General features: G+C 59.9%; 1 protein-coding gene and 1 long non-coding RNA gene across 9 annotated transcripts in view; one reads left to right on the top strand and one right to left on the bottom strand.

Moving 5' to 3' along the window:
* Window positions 1-26,403, bottom strand: part of Agrn (agrin) — a 36,023-nt gene that overhangs the window by 9,243 nt on the left and 377 nt on the right. For 6 of the 8 annotated variants that reach the window (XM_070037053.1, XM_070037054.1, XM_070037056.1 and 3 more), the window contains exons 2-15: window positions 24,873-25,134; window positions 13,277-13,324; window positions 6,737-6,952; window positions 6,432-6,656; window positions 6,126-6,350; window positions 5,557-5,763; window positions 4,424-4,642; window positions 4,159-4,353; window positions 3,869-4,069; window positions 3,641-3,789; window positions 3,465-3,570; window positions 575-691; window positions 331-495; window positions 66-209 (exon numbers count right to left, since the gene is read on the bottom strand). In XM_070037053.1, the coding sequence (XP_069893154.1) occupies window positions 66-209; window positions 331-495; window positions 575-691; window positions 3,465-3,570; window positions 3,641-3,789; window positions 3,869-4,069; window positions 4,159-4,353; window positions 4,424-4,642; window positions 5,557-5,763; window positions 6,126-6,350; window positions 6,432-6,656; window positions 6,737-6,952; window positions 13,277-13,324; window positions 24,873-25,134 (2,479 nt within the window). Of the gene's footprint in view, window positions 1-65; window positions 210-330; window positions 496-574; window positions 692-3,464; window positions 3,571-3,640; window positions 3,790-3,868; window positions 4,070-4,158; window positions 4,354-4,423; window positions 4,643-5,556; window positions 5,764-6,125; window positions 6,351-6,431; window positions 6,657-6,736; window positions 6,953-13,276; window positions 13,325-13,892; window positions 14,558-24,872; window positions 25,135-26,403 lie in introns of those variants that run through there. The other 2 variants (XM_070037059.1, XM_070037060.1) reach the window with 2 other exon arrangements.
* LOC138838081 (uncharacterized) lies at window positions 14,285-24,879 on the top strand. Its single transcript, XR_011375551.1, has 4 exons — window positions 14,285-14,589; window positions 21,496-21,658; window positions 22,420-22,509; window positions 23,547-24,879. It is a non-coding gene; the product is annotated as an uncharacterized lncRNA (long non-coding RNA).

Here is a 26,403-nt window from a genome sequence, read left to right as displayed (position 1 = left end):
AGGAGAGCCCTACTAGCGCGGCCCACACCCTCCAAGACAGAGCTCAGCCCCGGCCCTGACCTCACCTGCCTCACAGCCGGTGGGGCCCAGGACGTGACCATCTGGACACTGCCCGCACTTGGGACCAGCCACACCAGGCCTACAGGAGCACAGTCCAGTCATCTGCTCACAGTCATCCCGCACCGCACCCCGAGGGTCACAGCTGCAGGCTGGAAGGAAGGACGACTCTGAAGCCTGAGCCTCCACAGGCTTCCCCAGCTGCCAGGAAGCCCTGCCAAAGGTCAGGCCAGGCCCAAGCACAGCAATGAAAGCGTGTGGAGATTCACTCACGAGTACAGCCGCTTTGGCCATTGGTGACAATGCCACGGAAGTTCCAGAAGCCAGGCTCACATCGGTCGCATCTGAGGCCACCCACACCTGGCCGGCAGGAGCACTGGCCGGTGGCCGGGTCACAGGTGGCCCCGTAGGAGCCATGCGGGTTGCACCGACAAGTCCCTGTGAAGGGAAGGGGCACCGGTCCATTGCGCTGCGCAGCGCCACCGGGCCAAGGTCAAAGCGGGGCTTGAATACTCACCGGGGCACCCAGCCAGGCCCACGCCCCGGGCCGCAGTCACATTATCCTGGCAGCAGCCGTATGGTGTCTGGGTACAGTGTGTTAGGACCTCAGGCAGCAATGGGGCCAATGTGGTACCTATAAGAGGAGGCAGAGGGCTCAGGCTTGATGCAGTGCAAAATTCCCACTCTGAGTCCAGTCACTTGGCCTCTCGCTCACTGCTCAGGCCTCTGACGCCCACTCCCACTAAGTTCTGAGAAGCTGTGGTTGAAGTTCGGGAGAGGCAGATACATCACACAAAAGAACGTGTCTGGAAATGCAGGACCCAGAACCCACAAAACACAGACTACACACACAACACTCAAATAGCATGGACACCCATGGTGTGGCATGGTGTGCTGTGCTGTGTGGTGTGTTGTGGTGCACTGTGTGGCATGGTGTGCTGTGTGTTGTGGTGCACTGTGTGATGTGGTATGGTGGGGGGGTGTGGTGTGATGTGGTGTGGTGGTGTGTGGTGTGTGGTGTGCTGTGTATTGTGGTGTGGTGGGGTGTGTTGTGGTGGTGTGTGTGGTGTGGTGCACTGTGTGGTGTGGTGCGCTGTGTATTGTGGTGTGGTGGGTGTGTTGTGGTGGTGTGTGTGGTGTGGTGTGGTGGGTGTGTTGTGGTGGTGTGTGTGGTGTGGTGCGCTGTGTATTGTGGTGGGGTGCGCTGTGTTGTGTTGTGGTGTGGTGCGGTGTGGTGCGCTGTGTGTTGTGGTGTGGTGTGGTGTGTTGTGGTGTGGTGTGGTGTGTGGTGCGCTGTGTATTGTGGTGTGGTGCTCTGTGTTGTGGTGGTGTGTGTGGTGTGGTGCGCTGTGTTGTGTTGTGGTGTGGTGTGTGGTGCGCTGTGTGGTGTGGTGTGTGGTGTGGTGCACTGTGTATTGTGGTGTGGTGGGGTGTGTTGTGGTGTGGTGCGCTGTGTTGTGTTGTGGTGTGGTGTTGTGGTATGGTGTGGTGTGGTGTGGTGCGGTGCGGTGTGGTGTGTGGTGTGGTGTGGTGGGTGTGTTGTGGTGGTGTGTGTGGTGTGGTGCGCTGTGTTGTGCTGTGGTGTGGTGTGGTGTGCGGTGCAGTGTGGTGGTGTGGTGTGTGGTGCGCTGTGTATTGTGGTGTGGTGTGTGGTGCACTGTGTTGTGTTGTGGTGCGCTGTGGTGTGTTGTGTTGTGGTGTGGTGGTGTGTGGTGTGGTACGCTGTGTATTGTGGTGTGGTGTGGTGTGCTGTGGTGTGGTAGGGTGTGGTGCGGTGCCGTGTGGTGTGTGGTGCGCTGTGTATTGTGGTGTGCTGTGGTGTGGTGCGGTGCCGTGTGGTGTGTGGTGCGCTGTGTGCTGTGGTGTGTTGTGGTGTGCTGTGTGGTGGTGTGGTGTGCTGTGGTGTGGTGTGGTACGGTGTGGTGTGGTGTGTGGTGTGCTGTGTATTGTGGTGTGGTGTGGTGTGCTGTGTGGTGGTGTGGTGTGCTGTGGTGTGGTAGGGTGTGGTGTGGTGTGGTGCGGTGCCGTGTGTTGTGTGGTGCGCTGTGTATTGTGGTGTGGTGTGGTGTGCTGTGTGGTGGTGTGGTACGCTGTGTGCTGTGGTGTGTTGTGGTGTGCTGTGTGGTGGTGTGGTGTGCTGTGGTGTGGTGTGGTGCGGTGTGGTGTGTGGTGTGCTGTGTATTGTGGTGTGGTGTGTGGTGCACTGTGTTGTGGTGTGGTGTGGTGGTGTGTGGTGTGGTACACTGTGTATTGTGGTGTGGTGTGGTGTGCTGTGGTGTGGTGTGGTGTGGTGCAGTGCCGTGTGGTGTGTGGTGCGCTGTGTATTGTGGTGTGGTGTGGTGTGCTGTGTGGTGGTGTGGTGTGCTGTGGTGTGGTAGGGTGTGGTGTGGTGTGCTGTGTGGTGGTGTGGTGTGGTGTGCTGTGTGGTGGTGTGGTGTGCTGTGTGGTGGTGTGGTGTGCTGTGGTGTGGTAGGGTGTGGTGTGGTGTGCTGTGTGGTGGTGTGGTGTGCTGTGTATTGTGGTGTGGTGTGGTGTGCTGTGTGGTGGTGTGGTGTGCTGTGGTGTGGTAGGGTGTGGTGCGGTGTGCTGTGTGGTGCACTGTGTTGTGTTGTGGTGCGCTGTGTTGTGTTGTGTTGTGGTGTGGTGGTGTGCGGTGTGGTATGGTGTGTTGTGTTGTATTGTGGTATGGTGTGTTGTGTTGTATTGTGGTGTGGTGTGTGGTGCGCTGTGTTGTGTTGTGGTGCGCTGTGGTGTGTTGTGTTGTGGTGTGGTGGTGTGCGGTGTGGTATGGTGTGTTGTGTTGTGTTGTGGTATGGTGTGGTGTGGTGTGCTGTGTGGTTGCTGCGCTGTGTATTGTGGTGTGGAGGGTTGTGGTATGGTGTGTTGTGTTGTGGTGTGGTGGTGTGTGGTGTGTTGTGTTGTGCTGTGTTGTGGTGTGGTGTGGTGTGCTGTGTGGTTGCTGTGCTGTGTGGTTGCTGTGCTGTGTATTGTGGTGTGGTGTGTTGTGTTGTGGTGTGGTGGTGTGTGGTGTGTTGTGTTGTGCTGTGTTGTGGTGTGGTGTGGTGTGCTGTGTGGTTGCTGTGCTGTGTGGTTGCTGTGCTGTGTATTGTGGTGTGGTGTGTTGTGTTGTGGTGTGGTGGTGTGTGGTGTGTTGTGTTGTGTTGTGCTGTGGTGTGGTGTGGTGTGGTGTGCTGTGTGGTTGCTGTGCTGTGTGGTTGCTGTGCTGTGTATTGTGGTGTGTTGTGTTGTGTTGTGGTGTGGTGGTGTGTGGTGTGCTGTGTGGTGTGCTGTGCTGTGCTGTGGTGTGGTGTGCTGTGTGGTGCGCTGTGTATTGTGGTGTGCTGTGTGCTGCGCGGTGTGCTGTGTTGTGCTGTGGTGTGTTGAGGTGCAGTGCGGTGCTCACTTACTGCGGCAGGCCCCTTGTCCGACCACATACAGCTCTCGCTGTGACTCACACCTGGCCTTCTTCAGGTCACACTCTGTGCCGTAGGTAACACCATCTGAGCCACAGACCTAGAGGGGCGGTGTGGGTGAGCTCAGCCTCGGCCCCTTCCCCCGCCACCCCCGGAACCAGGGGGCTCACCGGGCTCCTCAGGACACCCTGGCAGCTGAAGTCACAGACGCAGGGCCCATCCTCCGAGTCCTCGTCCCAGACGCCGCCGCGCTGCCGGCAGCGCTCCGGCTCACACTCGCCGTCCTCTCCCGAGCCGGAGCCTCCGGAGCCACACTCCGCTGTGGGGGAGAGCCGCGTCACCCTCGGGCCTCCACCGGGGCCGCTGCCCCGCAGCCCCCCTGGCCCGCCTGCACCCACGCTGCTCGCACGGCCCCGGCCGGGCCTCCTCGATGTGCATCTGCTGCCGGCAGGCGGCTTCCTGTAGTTCACACGCACTGCCGTAGGTGACGCCGTCACTGCCGCACACAGGGCCGGGGGGCGGGTGCTCGCACCGAGGACACACACACCGTCCAGAGGAGCACACTGCCCCAAAGGCACACACGGTGTTTCCACAGGTCTCTGCGGGAGATGGGTTGAGGCCGGGGTCAGCAGACCCTGGCCAGAGAACTCCCGGGACGCCCGCCTGCCCAGCCCGGGGCCCCACTCACGGCAGTGCCCGGCAGAGGCCACGTGGAGGCTGATCTGGTGTGTACAGGCGTGGACGTGCAGCTCGCACTCGCTGGCGTACGTGCGCCCGTCCGAACCGCACACGGGTTGGGCCGAGGCCACGCACTCAGAGGGGCACACACAGCGCCCAGTCTCCGCCTCACAGAGGGCTCCAAAGCGGCACTGCCCACATCGGTCTGGGGAGAGGGCTCCGTCACCACGTCGGCCAGAAGCCCCCCACCCCCAGACCCCTCGCCCGCTACTGACCACAGGGTCCTCTGCGGACCACCCGGATCTCCCGCCCGAGGGCACAGGCCATGGCCCCCAGCTCGCACGCGCTGCCGTAGGTGACGCCGTCACTGCCACACACGGGGTCGTAGACGCCTGAGCACGCCTGCTGGCACTCGCACACGGCTTCCCCGTTTTTCACCGTACACGTCGCCCCAAACGCACACTGCACCCCACGGCACGGGGACGGGGCCTGGGCTGAGGAAGGGGTGGCCCTCAGCCCGGAGGCTCGAGCCCCAGCCTCCCCTCCCGCGGCAGCCCCGCTCTGGGTTGGGATGACAGAGGAAGAGGCGGAGGCGAGGACACAGCAGAGAAAGGGACAGACACATGGCAGAGGCGGATGGGACACAGGAGGCGTCAGGCCCACTGCTGACCCTGCCGGCCCGCAACCCCAGGATACCCCGACACGTATAGGGGGCTCTCTCTCCACGGGTTGGGGGACACTGCATCCCAGAGCCACACCCAAGACTGCGGTGGGGAAGAGGTGTCTGTCCACTTGCTCTGAGGACCACAGGCCAGGCAGCAGCGAGCCACCCCCCACCGGCCACGCCAGGGGCAGACCTCGGGCCGTGGTCTCCCGGCAGACGGGCGCGGCACCTCATCCTGCCAGCAGGTCAGGCTGGAAGACACAAGAGGCGGGGCCAAGAAGGAAGAAAGACCGAGAAGAGACAGACATAGAAAGGAAAACCAGAAAGACGGACAGGACCGATCAAGACGGACACAGAGGCAGGCAGGACTAGTACAGCAGCCGCAGCCTCCACAGGACCCCCCGGCCAGCTTCCTCCATCTTCCACTGGCCCTTCAGCTCCCAACTGAAACTCCACCCCTAAGGGGGCCGGGGGTGGGGTGTGTCTCAAGAGCAAGGACCCCCCAAAGCCATGTCTATTTCTGCCCACCCAGGTTACTGTGCCCCACGCCATACAGAACAGGTAGACCAGAGGACCCGCAGGGGAGCGTGGCCAGGTGTAGGTCCGCCTCTGCCCACATCTCCCCCACAGACCCTCCCCCCCGGGGAGAACCCCAGGAGCACGTCGTGAGGGATGAAGATGGTGTATGATGGCGGCAAGGCTGATGCGGACCAACCGCTCCCGGCGTGGGCCTGGGGTGCTCACCACAGGGGCCCCGGTGCTTGGCGGGGATGGCGCGCTGCTGCCGGCACTCGGCCTGCCGGCGCCAGCAGTCGTTGTCGTAGGTGCGCCCGTCCTGGGCGCACACAGGCCGATAGGCCCCGTCACAGGTGACCCGGTCGCAGGAGCAACGGGCGCGCCCTCGGTGGGACAGGCACACAGCACTGAACTGGCAGGCCTCCACGCACTGGTCTGGGGGAGGCAAGGAGGTCAGAGAGGACAGGCCCCTTCCAGTCACCACCCTGTGCACGGGACCCAACTGGGGCAATGAGTTAGTGTGCACGGCACATGGTACATGGTACATGGTACATGGTACACGGGGAGGGCAGGCACGGGACATGGCACACAGACACGGCACACGGGGAGGGCAGGCATGGGACACGGCACACAGCACACGGCACACGGGGAGGGCAGGCACGGGACATGGCACACACACATGGCACACGGGGAGGGCAGGCACGGCACACAGCACACAGTACAAGGGGAGGGCAGGCGCTATGGGGCCTCATGGGTCATCTCATGGCAGAATCTTCACCCTCCCCGGGGCCGCGCACCTCGAGGTTGGCACCGGCCGGAGTGCACCTTCTGGACGAGCAGGCCTCGGGCAGCGGAGGTGCGGTCCATGACACAGTCGTTTTCATAGGTGACCCCATCGTCCCCACACACAGGCGCCTGCAGGGAAGGGCAGCTCTCCGGCCGCAGGAGCATCTCCGGGCGCCGTGTGTGAGGGTCTACGCGGCAGAGGCGGCTCGGGTCGGCTGGCGTACCCTGGCAGGGGTCTGACCGGGAAGGTGAGTCAGGAGGTGTCACCGTGCTTGCAGGAGTGACCTAGGAGGTGTCCTGAAGAGGGCAGCACTTACCACAGGGGCCGTTGAACTTCCTGAAGATGTGTTCCTGGCGGGTGCAGGCGTGGCGTAGCAGCTGGCACTCACTGGGATAGTTAACGCCATCGCTTCCACACACCGTGCCCCCGGGAACCCCGGGGCACGTCGCGGGACACACACACGAGGCGCTCCGCCCGTCCGGTGAGCGTGCACAGGTGCCGCCGAAGCTGCAGGTCACATTGGCACAGGGATCCGGAGACCCTGCGGGGGGCAGAGTCGGGTCACGCGGGCCGCCCACCCTGCCCACGCAGCAGGCCGGGCCCCCTGCGCCCGGCACTCACCACAGGGCCCACGGCGGAGCAGGCGGATGCGCCGCTGCTGCCTGCACTGCGCACGCTGCAGCTCACACTCGTTGCTGTAAGTCGAGGCGTCCGAGCCACACACAGGCGCCACGACCAGGGGGCAGGGACTCTTCTTGCACACGCAGGAGGCTCGGCCTGGATCTTCCTCACTGGGCTCACATACGGCCCCAAAGCCACACAGCATTCCCCTGCACACTGGAGTTAAACGTGAGGAGGGACTGGAGCTCAGAGTGCACTTTTTTTTTCCCCCGTCAGTCATGGGACCTGAACTCTGGGCCTGGGCGCTGCCCCTGTGCTCTTCAGCTCCAGGTGAGCTTGCTACCACTGAGCCACCTTCCCAGCCCCCAAGAGTCCACTTTCTAGGGGGCCAGGACACAGGCAGCCATGGTAGAGCCCATGGTGAGCCCTGGAAGGCAAGCAATCACCAAACCCCACAGTGTGTGTGCGCACACATGTGAACACACACACACACACGTGTTCACACTTGTTCAAGTTCACACACAGCCACATGTGCCCACTACTGCCTGTGTCCACACTCACAGGGCCTTGTCCTCTTCATTCCTGTCCCTGTAAGGCCCCCACCAGCCAGGGCCCTTCCCTCCACTCCCTCCCCATCCACAGGAAATCGACTTGTGGCCCACTTCAGCGGGCCCCAGAGACACCAAGAGAGAACCCACATTAGCCCCAGAGCCTCTCATCATCATTACCCCAAATGCCCAGATCCACCCACCCAGGCGGTGATCTCACAGCTGCCTCTGTGTCTCTGGTCCCGTCACCTCCGGCCCTCTAAACGGAGCCAGAGAGCACCTTCACCCTCAGGCTCAGACCTCTTCCTGCGGATGAGGCCCCAGGGCCTAGCAGCCCAGAGCCCCGCCCTTTCCCTTTCTTCCTGCGTCCAGCCTTCCTTCCCAGTCAGCCTCCACTCAGAAGCACACTCCCCAGACCTGCCCTCGAGCTGTCTCTCCTGCCCCCCACACTCGGGGACCCTCCTCCTCCCGTGGCTCCCACGGCCAGCCACCCCAGTACCCACCCGTCCCAGCCTTCCCAGGCTCAAGCTGATGGTGGCGTCTCTCCCTTGGGTCCCTCGGGCACCTCCCTCTGTCCTCCTGAGCCTCCCCCTCAGGAATGCCTTTACCTGAGCCCTCGGCCACACACTACGTGGCCGCCCCCAGAGTCAGCTTCACACACTGGCCAGTTATTTCATCATCTAACATTCTAGCTCTCAGCAGAGCCATGTCCAACACACACGCCTTGTCATGGTCCGCGCTAGCAAATCACAGCCAGCTCAGGGAGGAGCCTACCAAGTGTAAGAATGAAGAAGGATGTACATGACCAGCGCTGTTATGGCCAGTCCCTGAGGTCGCTCTCTGAGCACAGTGTGGGCAAAGTAGGCTTCTTAAGGGCTGCAGCTGGCTGGATCTAATAAATGTTTAATTGGGAGCAATTATTATTAATAAGTCATGGTGGGGGTGAGGCCCTCATCACCTAGAGTGCTTGGAAATAAAGCAGAAGAACCCTTCCCATCTTCAATGAGTGGAAGGCGTGTTGGCTGGAGCCACAGCCAGTCCCCCCAGCCTCCCTCATCTGTTTCTGCCAGTGTCTGAGTGTCTGCCCTCCTGAACCTACCCCCCCCCACAGTGCCCCTCAGATCCTGGAGGCAGGGTCCCTCTCTGTGCCTCAGTTTCTGTGACTGGGGACACTGGGCCGACTTCCCAGGGCGCCTGTGAAATGCACACGAGCTATGCAGAGTTGTGCTGTGATATGTACAGTACCAGCAGCATCCTCTGTCCCAGCTGAAACCAAACTCAAGTCACCCAAGCCATGACCTCCTTCCCATCTCCTCCTCCTCATCTCTCTCCAGTACCTCCCTTACACTTGGCCCTCGTTGCCAAAGGTCCTTGGGACTCCCAGGCCAAATTCTATACTTTAGGTCCTCAGCTGGACTTTCTGAACAAGGTCTCCCCTGAGGGTCCAATTCCAGGGCCAAGAACCCAACCGTCGCCCTGTCCTAGCAATGGGGGAGGAGCTACAGTGGAACAGGAGCTACACATCTGTGTCTCTTGGGCTCACTCCTTCCATCGGGTGGCCCTGGCCTGGCCGGACCTCTCCCCGAGGTTCTGACCCCACAGCCAAAGACAGTTGTTCCTCATCACCTTGTTCCACACCCCAGCACAAATCCCAACTGACATCTCTGGTCTGGACAAAAGAACTTCTCAGCTGGGCACCGGTGGCTCATGCCTGTCATCCTAGCTACTCAGGAGGCTGAGATCTGAAGGTCGCAGTTCAAAGCCAGCCCAGGCAGGAAAGTCTGTGAGACTCTTATCTCTAATAAACCACTAGAAAACCGGAAGTGGCTCTGTGGCTCAAGCGGTAGAGCACTCGCCTTGAGCTGAAGAGCGCAGGACAGTGCCCAAGCCCCGAGTTCAAACCCCAGGACTGACAAAAAAACAAAAAAAAACTTCTCAGGGGCCGGGGGCAGGGGTGCGTGTGGGTGTGGGCTGGAGGTGTGGCTCAGTTGATACCACAGTAGCTAATGAGCAGAAGCATCAGGTAACAAGCTCAAGTTCTGGTTTCAGACCCTTCTCCCAAAACAAGTCAGATTGGTAGATGGGTACTAGTGGCTCACACCTATAAATCTAATTACTGAGGAGGCAGAGATCTAAGGATCCCAGTTCAAAGAACCTGGGAAAGAAAAGTTCATGAGATTCAGATTCATCTCCAAGTAACCACCAAAAAGCTAGAGCTGCTACACAAGCAATAGAGTGCCAGATCTGAGCAAAAAAGGCAAGCAACAGGACAGGCACTGAATTCAATCCTAAATTCTGGCATATGCACATGCACAGTCCCCCCTCCCCCCTAAGACTGGAATCACCATCTCCAGGAAGCCCTACCTCTTCCTCTCAATGAACCCAGAGTCCATTAAGGTGATTAAGAGGTTGCTCATGTACAGCCCATTGATACTTCACCACAGCCTGTTTTTGTACCTCTCCTCCCTCTTGGACTAGGAGACCGTAAGAAGCTCAAGACAAATGTGACTGAGCAGAACAGCTACAATGCAAGCCCACCTGCAGACCGGTGTACGCCCATTCATAATGTCACAGAGCACGAGGAGAGCCATGCCCTGTTGTGAGGTAGGGATACAGAGGGAGGCCTAGGACCTTCAAAGGCATAGTGATAAAACAGCAGCATCGGTGTCAGACTTTGCCCGTGCTCCTGGTCACTGCCTACGATCTTCAAAGGCATAGTGATAAAACAGCAACATCGGTGTCAGACTTTGCCCGTGCTCCTGGTCACTGCCTATGACTCTCGTAATGCAGGAACCCACCCACATCTCAGAAGGGTCACCTCTGGGAACCCCTGGTGAGCCTCTCCCTGACTGCCAACTTCCTGCCCGGGCAATCTCTCCATGCACTGTGGGAGGCAGAGGGGCTTTTTACAGCACAAATGTGGCTGTGGGTCTAACCTCTCTCCCTGCCTCCAGTGGGTTGGAGGATGGAGCAGACGTCATGAGCCCTTCTATGTCCACATATATGGGATGTGAGTGCCCGAGTGTGCGGTGGCCATGGGTGTGAGTGCCCGAGTGTGCGGTGGCCATGGGTGTGAATGCCCGAGTGTGCAGGGGCCATGGGTGTGAGTGCCCGAGTGTGTGGTGGCCATGGATGTGAATGTCCGAGTGTGCAGGGGCCATGGGTGTGAATGTCGGAGTGTGCAGGGGCCATTGGTGTGAATGCCCGAGTGTGCAGTGACCATGGATGTGAATGTCCGAGTGTGCAGGGGCCATGGGTGTGAATGCCCGAGTGTGTGGTGACCATGGGTGTGAATGTCCGACTGTGCGGTGGCCATGGATGTGAATGTCCGAGTGTGCGGTGGCCATGGGTGTGAATGTCCGAGTGTGCAGTGACCATGGGTGTGAATGTCCGAGTGTACGGTGACCATGGATGTGAATGTCCGAGTGTGCAGTAGCCATGGATGTGAATGCCCGTGTGCGGTGGCCATGGGTGTGAATGCCCGAGTGTGCAGGGGCCATTGGTGTGAATGTCCGAGTGTGCAGGGGCCATTGGTGTGAATGCCCGAGTGTGCAGGGGCCATTGGTGTGAATGTCCGAGTGTGCAGGGGCCATTGGTGTGAATTTCGGAGTGTGTGGTGGCCATGGGTGTGAATGCCCGAGTGTGCAGGGGCCATTGGTGTGAATGTCGGAGTGTTCAGGGGCCATTGGTGTGAATGTCGGAGTGTGCAGGGGCCATTGGTGTGAATGTCCGAGTGTGCAGGGGCCATTGGTGTGAATGTCCGAGTGTGCAGGGGCCATTGGTGTGAATGTCCGAGTGTGTGGTGGCCATGGGTGTGAATGCCCGAGTGTCCAGGGGCCATTGGTGTGAATGTCCGAGTGTGCAGGGGCCATTGGTGTGAATGTCGGAGTGTGTGGTGGCCATGGGTGTGAATGCCTGAGTGTGCAGGGGCCATGGGTGTGAATGTCCGAGTGTGCAGGGGCCATGGGTATGAATGTCTGAGTGTGCAGGGGCCATGGGTATGAATGTCTGAGTGTGTGGTGGCCATGGGTGTGAATGTCCGAGTGTGCAGGGGCCATTGGTGTGAATGTCCGAGTGTGCAGGGGCCATTGGTGTGAATGTCCGAGTGTGCAGGGGCCATTGGTGTGAATGCCCGAGTGTGCAGGGGCCATTGGTGTGAATGTCCGAGTGTGCAGGGGCCATTGGTGTGAATGTCCGAGTGTGCAGGGGCCATGGGTGTGAATGTCCGAGTGTGCAGGGGCCATTGGTGTGAATGTCCGAGTGTGCGGTGGCCATGGGTGTGAATGCCCGAGTGTGCAGGGGTCATGGGTGTGAATGCCTGAGTGTGCAGGGGCCATGGGTGTGTCCATGGGGCGTGCCCAACCTGAATGAGTCTCTGCAGCCTCAGGCCTGGTGCCCACGAGCTGTGAACATTCATGCCCAGCCTCAGCCTCCAGGCCAGTGCAGACCCATCCCACTCAGGACTGAGTCTCTTTGTGTACGATATCAGGGACTTGTCTGGGTTACACCCTCCTGTCCCCCAGCCCAGGAAGGACAGGGAGTGACCACTCACCCATCGAATCCCCACTGGTCCCCAGTCCCCACACAGTGTTGCCACCCTACTCTGACTCGAAGGGCTCCTGCGTCTCAGCAGAATATAATGGCAGCAATTCTGCAGGCAGAGGCCCCCTAGGGCCCAAGGCTTCTCTCCCCACGACCCAGGCCAGGCCTGGTGCTATGTGGAGCCTTTGTGGTCTTGTGTAGGCAACCTAGAAACCATTGCTGTTGGGGACATTACCCCACACTCCCCACAGACCCACTAGCCACTATTTTTACCATGCCAGCCTTGCCATGCCACACTGCCTGATGTCCTTGGAAGAAGAGAGCTGTGTGGCCGAGTATGTCAGGACGCATACTGCCAGCCTGCTAGTTCTCCGATCCCAAGGAATAAAAGAAGATTGCCTATAGATGACCCTTGCCAGATGGTACCAAGATGGCTGCTGCCAAAGGATATGAGAAGCCCACCCTGTACCCCTGAATCTAGCGTCTGCCTCTGGTGCCCAAGCTCCCCACTCCTAGAGAAAACCCCCACTTAGCTTCTCAGACTGCTGAGGCTCCTGGAGTGCCACTCCCCTGCTCTAACCTCCTAGCACCGGGAAGGTCCTGCCAGTGCTCAGCCTCCTCGTCCAGCCATTGCGCTCCACTCAAGACCCAGGAAGTGACTCAGACCAACTATGTAATGCAGAGGTGCTTCCTGGAGAACCCAGGACTCCAACATCCAACCCTGGCCCTGCCCTGCACAGGACAGCTCTCACATGTGACTTCTGTGAACCTGGACATGCGCCTACCCAGAGGAGCTTGTGATAGGACAGATACTGGGAGCGAAGCTGGAAACTGCTGTCCAGGCTGGGCGAGGGGAGTCCCAGACCACTCCTTCCCTTGTTTTCCTGCAACCCTACGGCCACCTCTCCCCTCTGACATTAGCTTAATTACAGAGGCACACGCCCAGCAGCACAGCTGGGAGGTCTTGCCCCATCCCACAAAGCAATCAGAAGAGGCCATCTTCCCCACTGTAGCCTGCTCAGTCCTAGGGGCAGACCCAGGCTTCCCAGACCTCTCCCTCAGACAGCTGTCACTGGCCACGCGGAGGCCCTCCCCCACTCCAGCCCGTGTCCCCTCTGTTCTTCTACCACAGCCCCACCCTACCCTAAACGGGAAAAGGAAGGACAAAGAGGAGGCAACTCCTCGCAAGCCTCCATGTCAGAGTCCGCCTCCCTCGTACTGCCCGACATCATCCCACAACTTCCAGGTTCCAGGTCTGGCTCCTAATTGTGAGGCTGAGGCCCAGTGAATTTAAAGTCCCGTTTGGGTGCTAGTACCCAAGACCCCCACGGACTCCTCAGAAAGGACCGAGGGTCCTGTGTTGAGCCTCCTCCCTCTAAGAATGCACCATGATCACACCTCAGAAAGTCTCCAACCGTAACTGCCCATCCACATGGCACCCCCCACTCACCATCAGGAGGTGCTGGAGGCACTGGTGTGAAGTGGGTCCCGGGTTTGTCTGAAAAACAAAACAAAACTCCAAGTTAGGCCCTTCTGAGCACAGCCTTGCACGTCCAGTCCTCTGTCCATCCATACCTCTTCCCACTCCAGTCAGAGATCCGGGCTGGGGAGACCAGGAAACCCAAGACTCCATTCTCGAGACCTAGGGACTAGCTAAAGCCGAGAGCGGAACAAAGACAGAGGCCTGTGCTCTTCTGACCCTCTAGCTGCCAGGTACCTGTCAGAGCCCTGTGGGAGGGAGGGGGGGCCAGGAGCCAAGCTTACCTAGTGAAGCAGGCTTTGTCCCTGACCCCAACCCCCAGGCATCCCAGTGTACACATCCCCCTCCCATCTCCTAAAGCTGTTTATGCAGCCTGAGATGGGGGTCAGCCCCACGGGCCCAGGGACGGGCCTCAAGGGACTGAGGGTTACGAGGAACCACCCAGTCCCCAGAGAGATGGCCCGTCTGGGCGATGTGATGGCTCCTGGCATCGCTGTGACCCCACATGCTCCACAACCCTTGGCAGCCAAGATGGAAGGCCTGGCCAGCAGCAGGGCCACCTGGGCCACACCCCGTGGCCACCTACAGTTGTTGAGGAAGAGCAGCACTGCAAAGCCCAGCGTGGTTGTAGCCAGCAGAATCAGGCAGATGTTGCAGGGGATCATGAAGTACCGAACCAGCAGGGAGGCCCTGGGCTGTTGCCCAGGGCGACGCTCCAGTGGCAGCCGGGGCATGGCCAGCCCCGGCTCTCAGGGTGTAAGGGTCCTTAAGGAGCACCCTTAGGCCTCTTCGGGGCCACTCCCCCCATGCCGGGTCCTCTGGGAGAGCAGACAGACAGCCGCGGTGCCTCAAAGTTCAGCCAGCCGCCGCCTGGGAGCTGCTGGCCCTCCCTGGCCTTCCTGGCTCATAATGAGGTAAGCAGGATTCTCCTGAGGTGGGATCCTGGGCGTGGGCTCTGAGGCAGGTAGAAGGCAGAGGGCCACAGCCACCCCAGCTGGCCCCAGCTGGCCGAAACCCTTCCTTCCGTCCGCCAGCCGGCGCTGTCCTCTGTGCTCCGGAGCCCCCAGGAGCCTGGGTGGCTGAAGAGGCAGGGAGATGTGGGTACGGGCGGCGGCGGCGGCGCTGCACGGCACGGCACGGCAGGGGCCTGGTCTGCGCCTGGCAGAGGCGGGAGCAAGGCAGCAGCGGCAGGAGGAGCAACCGCGTTGAGAGAATAAAGGAGTAGGCCACCGAGGTTTCCTCCGGCCACAGCACAGCTCGCCTCACCCGAGTCAGCTCCAGCGGTGAGTGAGGGGCAGGGGCGCCGCGGAGGGAGGGCGGGAGCAGAGACAAAGGAAGTGCCTCAGGGGACCCCGCGTTCCGTGGGGGAGTTGCAGCAGCTCGCTCGGCGCACAGAGGAACCGGTGGGTGAGGCTAAAGCCATGAGCAGGATGCGAACAGTACAAAAGCAACCAGGGAGCACAGCTAGGAAGGGAGGGGGGAGAGAGGGAAGACATTTGGAGAAGCGAGCAGAGGCTGAGGGAGGGGTAGGGTTAGGAGGGGCGGACAGCAGGAGGCAGGGTGGAGGGAAGGGGCGACGGTTTTAGAAAGGGGCTAAGGAAATGATTGGCTAAGGATAGGAGTTGGGGAGGTGACAGTATTACAGGACAGAGGCACAAGGTAGGATATCAGGAAAAGGAAGGGGTGGGGCTAAGGAAAAGCCCATGCTTGGGCAGGGGCCAGGGACCCTGCAGGTGGTGTGGTCAAAGGCTGGGCAGGCCCTTCCCCCTGCTGAGGCTCTCCGGTGGTCACCACTGGAGATGATGTGGGCCTGTTCGGGGACTCAATCCTGGGGTGTGTGTGTGTGTGTGCTAGCACGTCATCCATGCCTGTTTGCAGGGTTTATTCTCCTGTTAGTTCTACCTGGTGTGGATGGGGGTCCTTAGGTCCTGAGATAAGGGTTTGGGTCCAGCAACTGCTTTGGCCACCCCTCCTTAGTAGTCGAGCGCCATCCTGAGAACTCCAGAACAGCTACCCAGGCAGAGGGCATGCCTGGAACCCCCGGCATGACGTAGCTGGGCACTTTTCCATGAGGTCAGCCTTTTCCCAGCTTCCATACAAAGGCTCCAGCTCCCGGTAAACCGGTGTGTACTGTGGGTTGGCAAAGCCCCATACAGGACTCTGCACTGCCTCCACTATCCCTTCCTAGCACATCCATCTGCTGGCACCAAAGCTGTGCACACCCTAGCATGTGCCCTCCTCCAAGGGAACAGCAAGCCCTCCCTGCAGGGGCCTCTTGGCTAGCCTGCGCCCTGCCAGGACCGGGGACACTCCCAAGCGGGCACCCACCTGCAATGACGTGAATGGCACACACGCCCAACCCTCCCTGAATCCCCATCACGCCATACCTCGGGCTACACCAACCAGGCACACCCACACCCTCCCACCAGGCTCTGTGTCTATGAGCTGCCGAACTGTTATGGCCTTGACCACCAGTGCCACCCAGTGGTCTCTCTCAGACCTCCTCAGTCATCTTGAAAAAGCAGCACTGACCACACCCACCTCCCTGGAGCACCTGGCCTGGGCAGAGTTCCTCTGTCCAGGACCCTGATGTCACGGACACCGGCCAGAAATGGCCCTACTCCTACATGGTCCCAGCTGGGCTCTCCCCGCCGGCACTCAACCCCAGAGGCACACAGCTGGAGCCCCCCTTTGTCAAGCAGGTTCTTCTAAAGCCTACCCTGCCTCACCTGGCACTTGGTACCCACCCACCCCCTCTGCTCCACTCTTCTTTAAAAAAACAAAAATCAATTTTATAGAAATGGCCAACTCAAAATTGGTCGGATGTCTCATGCCAGAAAGGTGTTCAGATGGGTGCCGGTGGCTCACCCCTGGAATCCTAGCTACTCAGGAGGCTGAGATCTGAGGATCGCCGTTCAAAGCCAGCCTAGACAGGAGAGTCCATGAGACTCTTATCTCCAATTAGCCACCAGAAAACCAGAAGTGGCGCCATAGCTCAAGTGGTAGAGTTCTTGCCTTGAGCTGAAGAGCTGAGGGACAAGGGCCCAGGGCTAGAGTTCAAGCCCCACAACTGACAAAAACAAACACAAAAAGTCCCGTGAGACTCATTTCCAATTAACCATTTGAGAACCAGAAGTGGCATTGTAGCCCAAGTAGAGTGCTAGTCCTAAGCACAAAGAGGCTCAAGGACAGCGCCCTGGCCCAGACTTCAAGCCCCACAACTGACCCAAAAAAAAAGCACTTGGAGTGAAGAGAAACCAGCTTGATATTCAACCCCCAGGCCTGGCCCTCTGCCCCACATCCACACTGTGGTATCACCTGTGTTTTGGGTCTCCCTATTTCTTGTGGTCCCAAATCTACCATTTAGTGAAACCTTGCAAATAAAGTGGGGCCGCCACCCTTCCGAGTCCAGGGTAGCAATCCATCACCTGCTCTGATACTCGCCCGGGACCGCTCTCACTCTCCTCAGAGCCCAGTGTAGCCGCTCCCCTCTGGACCTTGGAACTGTCCACAGCTCACTGATAGTGTCCCTGTGATACTGGCTGCTTCAGCACCCAGAGTAGGTGTGAGCTTTTATCTTCTAGAGCAAGGCTTGGCTCACAGCTGAGAAAGCCAACTGCGGACTTGGGATAGGAAGCCAGCATTTTGTCCCTGCCGGTGTTTTTCCTGAGATCTTCCTGTGTACTCTGTACGAAGTGTGAGATCCAGGGGGTTTGGTCCAAGGTGAGGTGGGAGCCCTGAGCCATGCACAAAGCTGGCAGTAGAGGCTTCAGGGCCCTGGGACATTTGCCTCCCCCAAGCAGAGCCCCCGGGATCTACTGCTTAAGAGGTCCCCACAGACGGAGCTTTTAGTGCTCACATGAGGGCTGCAGAGAACACAGCCAGGGAGAAGCAGCCTGGTCCCACCAAGCCCAGTCAGTGTCTGAGTCCCTTGTAGGAGTGGGATGCCTTCAAGAGACAAAGAGCCATTGAGGCCCTAGGCCAGTAAAGCAGGGGGGGGGGGGCGCTGCGGGGGGATTCAGGCTACTGGAGCTATTTTGGGATCTTCAGACAAAACCATTCAGCCTTGACCAGTCCATCAGGCTAATGCTTTGGAATGAACACGATGCAGAGCCAGGAATTATCTCCTTGTCTCTGGGTTAAAACCTCACAACATGCAACCACACATGTGCCCTGCGGCACGCAGCAGCACTTATCAATTGTGTAGACACTGGCTGTCACAGTCCGCCTGCCCCGACCTGTATCACTGATGTCATATACATGAGCACATCACAAAGCTCGCCCTGACCCAGAGGGCGCACTGGGTATAACCCCAAGCCCTGCCATCTGGACACACGTACATTCTGGAGGGAAACCTCCAAGTATTCTCCAGACCTGAGGAGGTGGATGGGGCCTCTGGAGGGCAGTGTCCAGGCCACTGGCAGCCCATGGGTCCTTACTGGGGTGGGGATCCCTCCCTAGGAAAGGACCAGGAGCAGTCAGGGTAGGCTGAGTTGGCCAGTGAGCTGCTCTTCCCAGCCGTCTATGCACCTCACCCAGCCAGTGCCTGCAGGCAAGGCCATACTGCCTTTAGGCATCTCTGAGGGTGCCCGGCTTAAAGTCAACAGATCTCCTTCGGGGTGGATGTTCAAAGCACTGGCTGACATGGGGCCTGGTCTCAGGCTTTGCCTTGCCCTGCTTTCCCTTCCCCCTCAACCTTAGCAGACAATGCCTGTTTTACTGCAGGACCTCGCTGCTGGGCCCTGGGCCAGCCTCCCCGGAAGAAAGCACCCTCCATGGCTTCTCTTTGCCAGCCTCAGGCCTGGGGCCCTGTGATCACCTTCTGGGGAGGAGGTGCCTGTGCCCATCCCCCCACCTGGCCCCCACCTTGACTATCAGTCTACCCTGGAGCAGGTGGGATTCAGAGGCACACATCCAGGCTAGGTCAGGCCAGCCCTCTCCGTTCCTCAATCAGCTGGCTGAGACCCCTCCCCATAACTAGCCAGCCAGCATGGATACCTGGGGTCTGGTTGGGTAGTTTGCTGGGTTTCCCAGGGGGCAGGGATCAGGCTTGCCAGCCCTGTAACAGGAAGCTGCTGGTGAGGCTGCCCCAAGGTGAGCCTGGGCACCGTCCACTAGAATGAATGGGTGCTGAGGGAGCATAGGGGAAAGGGCAATGGCCACGTGGGGCTACTGATGCCATCTGTCCCTCTCCTCCCTGGAGGCCCCAAACACCTCAACCACCCTGCCCTCCTCCAGGAGCAAAGGGAGCTCAGTGGAGGCAGGGTGGCAGTCAGCTGTGGCCTGTGTCCGGTGAAGTCGGAGGACCCAGGTGGTCTTGTCTGGCGTGGCCGTGCCAAGCTGGGTAAGGCACCAGTCACAGGAGAGGGATAGACACAGGGGGTTCTGGGGCCCAGCCCCTTCATGGAGGTGGAGGTGGCCAGACAGCTGGGCATCAGAATGAAGGACGGGATAGCCAGGTCCAAAGGCTAAGGAAGAAGGGACAGAGACACCCTGGGAGGGCAGGGGTGGAGAAGAGGTCAGTGAGTCAGGAGAAGCCTTCCCACCGGGCCAGCACACTGACTCGCCGATGAGGTACGCTGGGCCAGCGGGTCGAGCAGGAAGGCCACGCTGCGTGGGCCAGCTAGCTTGCTTCCCAGTCTCCTCTCCCCCATGCCCACAGTACCTGACCCACCTCACTCAGGTGGCAGGGATCCTGTTTCCTGCGCTTCCCTTCCCTTCAGCTCACTGCTGTGCCTGGCCTCCTTGGGGAGCCAGGCCAGAGCCCCGGCAGGGCCCCGTGCAGGAGGTGATGTGAGGACCTACCACAGAGTGGTAAAGGACTCCGAGTGGGTGAACCACAGTGAGCTGCTGCTCCTGCCTGAGCATGGCTGCTCTCCCCTCATTAGGGAAGAGGGAACACGTCTTCCCCCTCCTGGCAGCCTGCTGCTTTTGAGTTCATTCCTCTCAAATGTGCTTGACCTTCACACTGGTGTACACTCCGGTCTGTGCAGCCACACAGCCTATGCTTCTTCTAAGGCCCACGGCGGAAGGTGCCCACCTCACCCGATGACGAGCACCCACAGCCCTCACTCTGGCCCTGAGGTAGGGAGTGAGGGGTCTATGTCAGCTTCACGGTCTGGGAGGCCTGTGAGGAGCACCCACAGCCCTCACTCTGGCCCTGAGGTAGGGAGTGAGGGGTCTATGTCAGCTTCACGGTCTGGGAGGCCTGTGAGGAGCACCCACAGCCCTCACTCTGGCCCTGAGGTAGGGAGTGAGGGGTCTATGTCAGCTTCACGGTCTGGGAGGCCTGTGAGGAGCAGTGGATCACCTGACCAGCCAGAGGACTCTCTCCATTTGCAATGCAGCTCAGCAAGCGTGTCCTTCATCTCAGCCAAATATTCACCCACAAGTGAAGAGTCCACAGGCCCTCCCTCAGCAGATAAATTGCCCAGCCAGGCACAGTAGATGGGGACAGACTGGATGAGAGGCTGAGACCCATGTGTGCATGAAGATAGAATCCAGAACCTGACATGTCAGACCCAGGCAGAGGTTGCCCAGGCCCAGCCCACTGACCCAACACCCAAGTGCCCCCCTCCAGGCTGAGTCCAGGGAAACAAAGGGCAGTGGTGCTGGTCACCAGTGGCTCACACCTGTAATCCTACTACTCAGGAGGCTGAGATCTTAAGATCTGGTTTGAAGCCAGCTCAGGCAGGTAAGTCCATGAGACTCATCTGCAATTAACCTCTGAAAAGCTGGAAGTAGACGCGTGGCTCAAGTGGTAATATGCCATTCTTGGACCAAAAAAATCAAGGGTGCACCCTGGTTCTGAGTTCAAGCCTCAGTATGGGCAAACTCACATACACAAAAAAACAACAAACAAAAACCAATCACAGCCAGGCGCCAGTGGCTCACGCCTGTCATCCTAGCAACTCAGAAGGCTGAGATCTGAGGATCACGGTTCAAAGCCAGCCGGAGTAGGAACGTCCTTGAGATTCTTATCTCCAATGAACACCAGAAAATTGGAAGTGGTGCTGTGGCTCAAGTGGTAGAATCCTCACCTTGAGCTAAAGAGCTCAGGGGCAGCACCCAGGCCCAGAGTTCAAACCTCACAACCCCCAAAAACAAAACAAAAAACCAATCACACAGGGCTGGGAATGTGGCTTGTGGTAAAGTGCTCGCCTGCCCTGGGTTCAATTCCTCAGAACCATATACGCAGAAAAAGCTGGAAGTGGCGCTGTGGCTCACGTGGTAGAGTGCTAGCCTTGAGCAAAAGAAGCTCAGGGCCAGTGCCCAGGCCCTGGGTTCAAGCTCCAGGACTTGCAAAAAAAAAACCAAAACAACAAAACACACAAACAGGGACAGTGGGAACAGTGGCCCCCAGTCAGGGCAGCAAGCAAGAAAGGAAGAAAGAGAGGGGGAGGGGAGAGGAAGGGGGAGAGGGGGAGGCAGAGGGGGAGAGGGAGGGAGAGATCCACACAGCTGGAACAGTCCTGGCCTGTGGGGACAGAGCAGCTCCCTCCCCCACGCCTCCACATCATGGGGTCAGTTCAGGGAGAGCCTGGGAGGAGCCATCTCCTTTCCCAGGTCCAGCTGTAAGAACCCCTGCAGGGCTGAATTTCCTCAGAGGAAATTCTCAGGACCTGCGCTGGGGAGGAGAGACTTAAGGGGAAGGACGGGAAGAAAGGTCAAAGGAGAAGAGGGACAGCAGAGGAAGTCCCTCTCCACTGAAGGCTCCACTAGAGACTGTCCGTAGCCCCCAAGTCCCAGCCTCAACCTGTACCCACTACTGAGCTGAGCTCCGGGGTAGCCTGAGAAGGCGGGAGGTACAGAGGACACAAAACCCTCCTCCACTGGTATCTACCTGTTCCTAGGGAACAGTGGTGTACGGGTGGGCAGCACAGCTGTGCTGCCTGCCAGCCTGGGTGGCTGATGCAGCCCCGTGGGGAGAAGGCAACTAACCAGACCTCAGACAGTGGTCTGAGAAGGGCCGGCCACACCACACAGGGCCTGCTCCCGGCTCCAAGGTGAGCCCGGTGGCCCACAGGTGGAGGCAAAGCTAACGTTTCTACAGTTGTTGGGTGGAGGCAGTGAGGGACCACGCGTTCTGTGCAGGGGACACGGGAGGGCCAGTGGCTGGACCTCCAGCCCTGCAGCTGCCTCTTAACCCTCTCTCAGCAGCCTTCTTCCCTTCTCCCCCTACACTTCAGCCGTTGGGGATGCGCAGAAGCTCCAGGCCCCGGCCAGCACCTGACCAGGTGGGTTCAGGCAGGCCCCAACAGAGTCTGCTCCCTCCAGCACTGGCTCCGGAGACACATGTAGACAGGGAGGTGGGAGGTCCAAAATAACTTTTCCACTTCCAACTGTGAGGAGGTAAGGTGGGGCTTTTATCTGGGTGGGTATGGGGGACTGGGGTGGGTCTGGAAAAAGCCGGGAACCATTGCCAGTGGCTCAGTCCTGCCCTTTTTCCTGCCTAAAGTGAGGTTACCCCTATAGAAACTCCCCCTCCACCTGCCAGCACAGGGCTGCCTCAGGGACCCCAGGTGCAGCCAATCTCCTGCAGGCAAACACTCTGCCTTTCCTACCAAACCTTCCTGGTAGGTAGAAGAAGCCCCTCCCTCCATGAGGGGGGCAGATTCTGGGTGGCAAGCCTCCAGGGCCAGCAGCCTGGAGCCTGGGCCTGTCTGCAGGAGCCCTCAAGAGCTCTGGGTAGAGCAGAAGGTGGTAGAGAAGCCATCTTCCCCCTTGGCAGAAGGAACTGGGGGAGCTGAGTGTGCCCAGAGCGCCATCCTTTACAATTCAACTGCAGCCGATAGCCTAGGAGGCCCCAATGCAGAAAAGTCAAGTCTGGAGGGCTCAGTTTATCATCACCCGCTGCCTGGGACTTGGTCCTGCTCCAGTGTGCCCGAAGACTGCTCTCCTAAAGGCTCTGGTCAGCTGGCATGGCAGGGAGGAAGGGCACAGACAAAACCTGACTGGCCAGGCCAAACTGGGGAGCATGGCTGCCAAGACCCCCAGCTTCAGGGCTGGGCAAGGCCAGTCTGGGCGGGTGCCAGGCTCACTCAGCCCTGGCCCCCTGCCCTGTTTCTGGGCCAGGCCCCAGCAGGGCAGACAACACTTCCTTTCTGTTGCAGGCTCTTAAGGGTGGGGGACAGGCAGCAGCTAGGCCTACATCCCTCTTGGGGGCTTCCTGGAGGTTCCAGGCCCAGCCTTCCAGAGGTGAGGTAAGAAGGCCGGGAGGGACTCTGAGCAACTCCCACTTAGCAGAGTAGGTGCCCAGGCTGGCTGTGCCACTCCTGACAAAGCAGTAGCTGGCGCGTGTGCGTGTGTGCGCACGCACGTGTGTGCGTGTGTGCGTGTGTGCGTGTGTGTGTGTGTGTGTGTGTGTGTGTGTGTGTTCCCTTCTGGAAGGAGCAATAGCTTTCCCTGCCCAAAGGTGGCGCAGAGGGAGGGGCACATACCTGTCTCAGTTATGCCAGGAATGTAGTTCCCCAGGCAGAGGACTAGGAGGAGGAAGAAGCCTTCCTGGAGGCTGGAGGAAGGGCTGGATGAAGATTCCCAGATTCCCACACCAGGAAGCCCTCATTCTGCACCACTGAGGGCTGAACTGGTGTTGGGCCCCCGGGGCCACATGGGAAGGAGGGGTCGGCTGCGTTCAGGTCCTGTGGCTGACCGGCCTCTACAGTGAGGATCTGGGGTAGTGTCCTAGGAACAGCACATGGCCCCCCATCTACACCCACCCAGTGTGGGATGGGTGGACAGGCCTGTCACTCCAGGAGGCTCAGCCTCCCCTCACCCTGTCCCGTGCCCCGCTCACCTTCCATGGTACCCTGGTCTGCTTCAAAAATAGATCCAAGTCATTTCTCAGAGCTTCCGGGGCCCCAGTCCCTCACAGAGGAGCCGAGGATCCTCACTTCTGTGCCTGCTCTCTGGGGCTTCTCTCCCCCACCCCCGCCCCACTGCAGGTCTGCAATGATACCTCCGGGATGGGGGACAGACAGCACTGCACTCTCCGCTGGCCACACACTGGTCTGTGGGGCCAGACTGGCCTGAGTGCCAGACACCCACAGCAGGACCTCCACAGTAGACAGTGCACAGCCACGGGGAGAGGTTTTCCCTGGGGACCCCTCCTTCCCTCTGGCTCTACGCGAGCATTCCCATAGCCAGAGCCAGGCCAGCTTTTTCTTTCTTTTTTTTTTTTTTTTGGCGTTGGGGCTTGAACTCATGGCTTCACACTCTCCCTTGGCTTTTTTTGCTCAAGGCTGTCAAGCTACCACACGAGCCACACCTCCACTTCCAACAGAGTGGGCTTTGACAAGATGCTGGACCTTGTTCTACCCAGAGTGACCCTCCTACTCTGTGACCTCCGACTCTAGGGTAAGTCCTCCATTACTGAGTCATGGACCCTCCAGCTGGACCTACCCAGCTTTAGGGTTGATGATTTGCCTTTTTGATATTATAGGGACAAAGGGACTGTCAACCCCTCCTTAGCTTCCTACTTGACCCGAAGTCAACCTCATGGCCTCCTCTGCCCCTGTGCTCCAGCCAGAATGTTCCCCAGCCACAAGCTGTCTCCAGACTGGGCGATATGAGCCAGTGCTGAGCAGGGTCTGACACAAAGGGCCTGGAGGCAGCCTAAGAGCAGGTGACCACAGCTAGGGAGAAAGGCCACAGAGCACCCACTCTGGACCTGTCTCCCCTGTAGTGTCCCCAAGGCAGCACTGAGGCAGAATCCCAGAGACACCCTACAGGAGCCACGCCAGGGTCAAATCACAAAGGCACGTGGGAGTTAAGACTGCCTTGGTGGCCAATAGCGCACACGAGAGGGCCCAAGGTCACGAGGCCTGCCACTGCCTTAGGAAGGAAGCTTTGCTGTCTCCAATCCTACATCCCTTTCCAGTCATCCCTGGGAGGACAGGATGTGGGGAGCTGCTGCTCTGCCACCGTCACTAGCCACGGGTCTCAACCTCCAAGAGAGAATGAATGTGGTTCTGGTCACCTCCCAGAGGCGAGAGTACTCACCCCAGAAACCATCAGCCCGAGAACACACTGCACTGCCCCTCCCATGTAATCCCTGTGCTCAGCTGCACAGGACTGCTTAAACATGTGGACCCGATCTAGACAAGGCTTTGGACATCTGCAAGACCAGGACAGCTGGTATCCATTCACCTGGTCCAGCTTATCCCCTAGAAAAGAGGGAGTGTGGAGAGCTGGGAAGGAAGAGGGGGTGGGGGAGAAGCAGAGGAAGCCTTCGCAGGGCTGTAAACTTGCTTTGGCTTTCATTTACTAAAGACAGTTGATGTCAGAATTTGGGGCTGCTGACCTCGGCATGGCTAGATATGTCATGGGGAGACCAGAAAGCTAGAGTAAGGGTGGAGCGGAGTCAGGCATCAAGACAATGAGTGCTCCTCCTCACAGCAAACTCTCTTCAGCACCTCCCCCCACCCCCCACCAGAGTTTTCACTCACCCTTTCCAAGCCTGCTCCTCTGCCTATACCTGTTGCTCCCTGTACACCTACCTTCACTGCCGCGGGCCCCTGCCGGCACCCCACCACCACCCTGCCGGCACCCCACCACCACTACGCACCTTCTACACAGAACTCCACCTCCTCCAAGTTCCGCAGAGTGATCCGCATGAGGCTGGAGTTGAGCATCAGCTCATTCTTGTGAGCTGGCCACAGGTAGGGAGGTGCCGGGTTCACAAAAAAGATCCTGGTGTCTCCAGTGGACACTTGGTTGTCACAGATGAGGGGGTCTCCAAAACCGCTGATCACCACCTTGTTGCCACCATCCAGCAGGTTCTCCTGGGCCACGATATCTTTGCCTTTCAAGTACCGCCAGACGCGAACCTGGGGGCAGATGTGGGGGCAGGTGTCAGTGTCCACCTCCTACTTGAGGAGGAGTGCCAGACTAGGGCCTGGGTCTTTCCCCATCGTCTGGCCTCAGTTGTTCGGGGCAAGTGTCCACAGCAGAGCCCGGCCTCGGGCAGAGATGTGCACTTCTGTAGATTCCGTCGAAGCCTCTGGGAAGTGCACACGTACTGGAGCCACCGTCCTGGGCCACACGTGAGGTGTGCCCTCTATGACTACACTGTCACCCCCAAGAAGCAGCGATTACCCCGGGTCTAACCAACCGCAGCCACCTCAACTCTCAGTGCAGTCTGGGTTTGGGAAGGGAGCTGCCTGGCCTGGAGTCCTGCCTTCCACCTTCCCCTTTACTCCAGCTGCCCACCACTACTCAGGCCAGGCCACTACCGGCCATCATGAGTGAAAGGCTTCAGGGCAGGCCCAAGAGGATGGGCTGACAGACACCCCCGGAAGGGCAGGCTCTCTGGGCTCCAGTGCTCAGTGAGTCCGTGCAGTGAAGGCCTGAGCCACAGAGTCAAGTCTGGGCAGAACAGGCAGCCCCACCCCTCTCTCTCCTCTTCTGGAGACCCCGAGGAGACTGGCTTTGCCAGCATCTCCCACCAGGCGCTCCCCAGAAGGGAGCCCTGGGAGGAGGCCCCTTCCTCTGGGGCTTCTGGGATGGAAGACAATGGGTGGCTTGTCCACCTGCACAGCCCCTGCCGGGAGCCCGCCCGTCCCCGCCCGCCACACCGCGGGGAGACCCGGGGCCGCACGGCCGGGGCCCGCAGCTCCCGCCTCCCCCACCCCTGCCACACCCAGCAGCGGCGGGGAGGAAGTCGGGAAAATCCTGCAGAGACTTGGCCCGGTGCCCCGGAGCGCGGGGAGGGGGCCGCGGCCCAGCTGCGGCGCACACGCGCCTCCCGCCCCGAGCGAGGGCGACCCGGCTTGGGGAGGAGGGCCGGGGGCGAGGCGAGGGCCAGCCCCGGCCCCCGGCGCCGCCGCAGGAAGCGCGGGGGACCTAGCCTACCTGCTCCGCCCCGGCCCGAGCCCACGGAGCGAGGCGGGGCCGGCCTCGCGCCGCCCGCGGCCCGGTTCGCCCGGGGTCCGACCGCACCTGCCCGGCCCAGGCGGGCCGCCGCCCCGCCCACCTCCGCGCGGGCCCCGCGCCCCCCGCGCCGGTCCCCGGCCCGCGGGCGCCGTCCCCCCCCCCCCCGCGCCCGAGGCGGAGGGCGGAGCGCCCGGCCCCCGCCCGAGCCCCGGGGCCGCGCCCGC

This window comes from Dipodomys merriami, unplaced genomic scaffold, assembly GCF_024711535.1.
Source record: "Dipodomys merriami isolate MVZ:Mamm:240054 unplaced genomic scaffold, mDipMer1.0.p SCAF_28, whole genome shotgun sequence".
In the NCBI taxonomy this organism is placed as follows: Eukaryota; Metazoa; Chordata; class Mammalia; order Rodentia; family Heteromyidae; genus Dipodomys; species Dipodomys merriami.
Note: the sequence above shows the minus strand (reverse complement) of the source record. Positions and strands in the feature narration are given on the sequence as shown.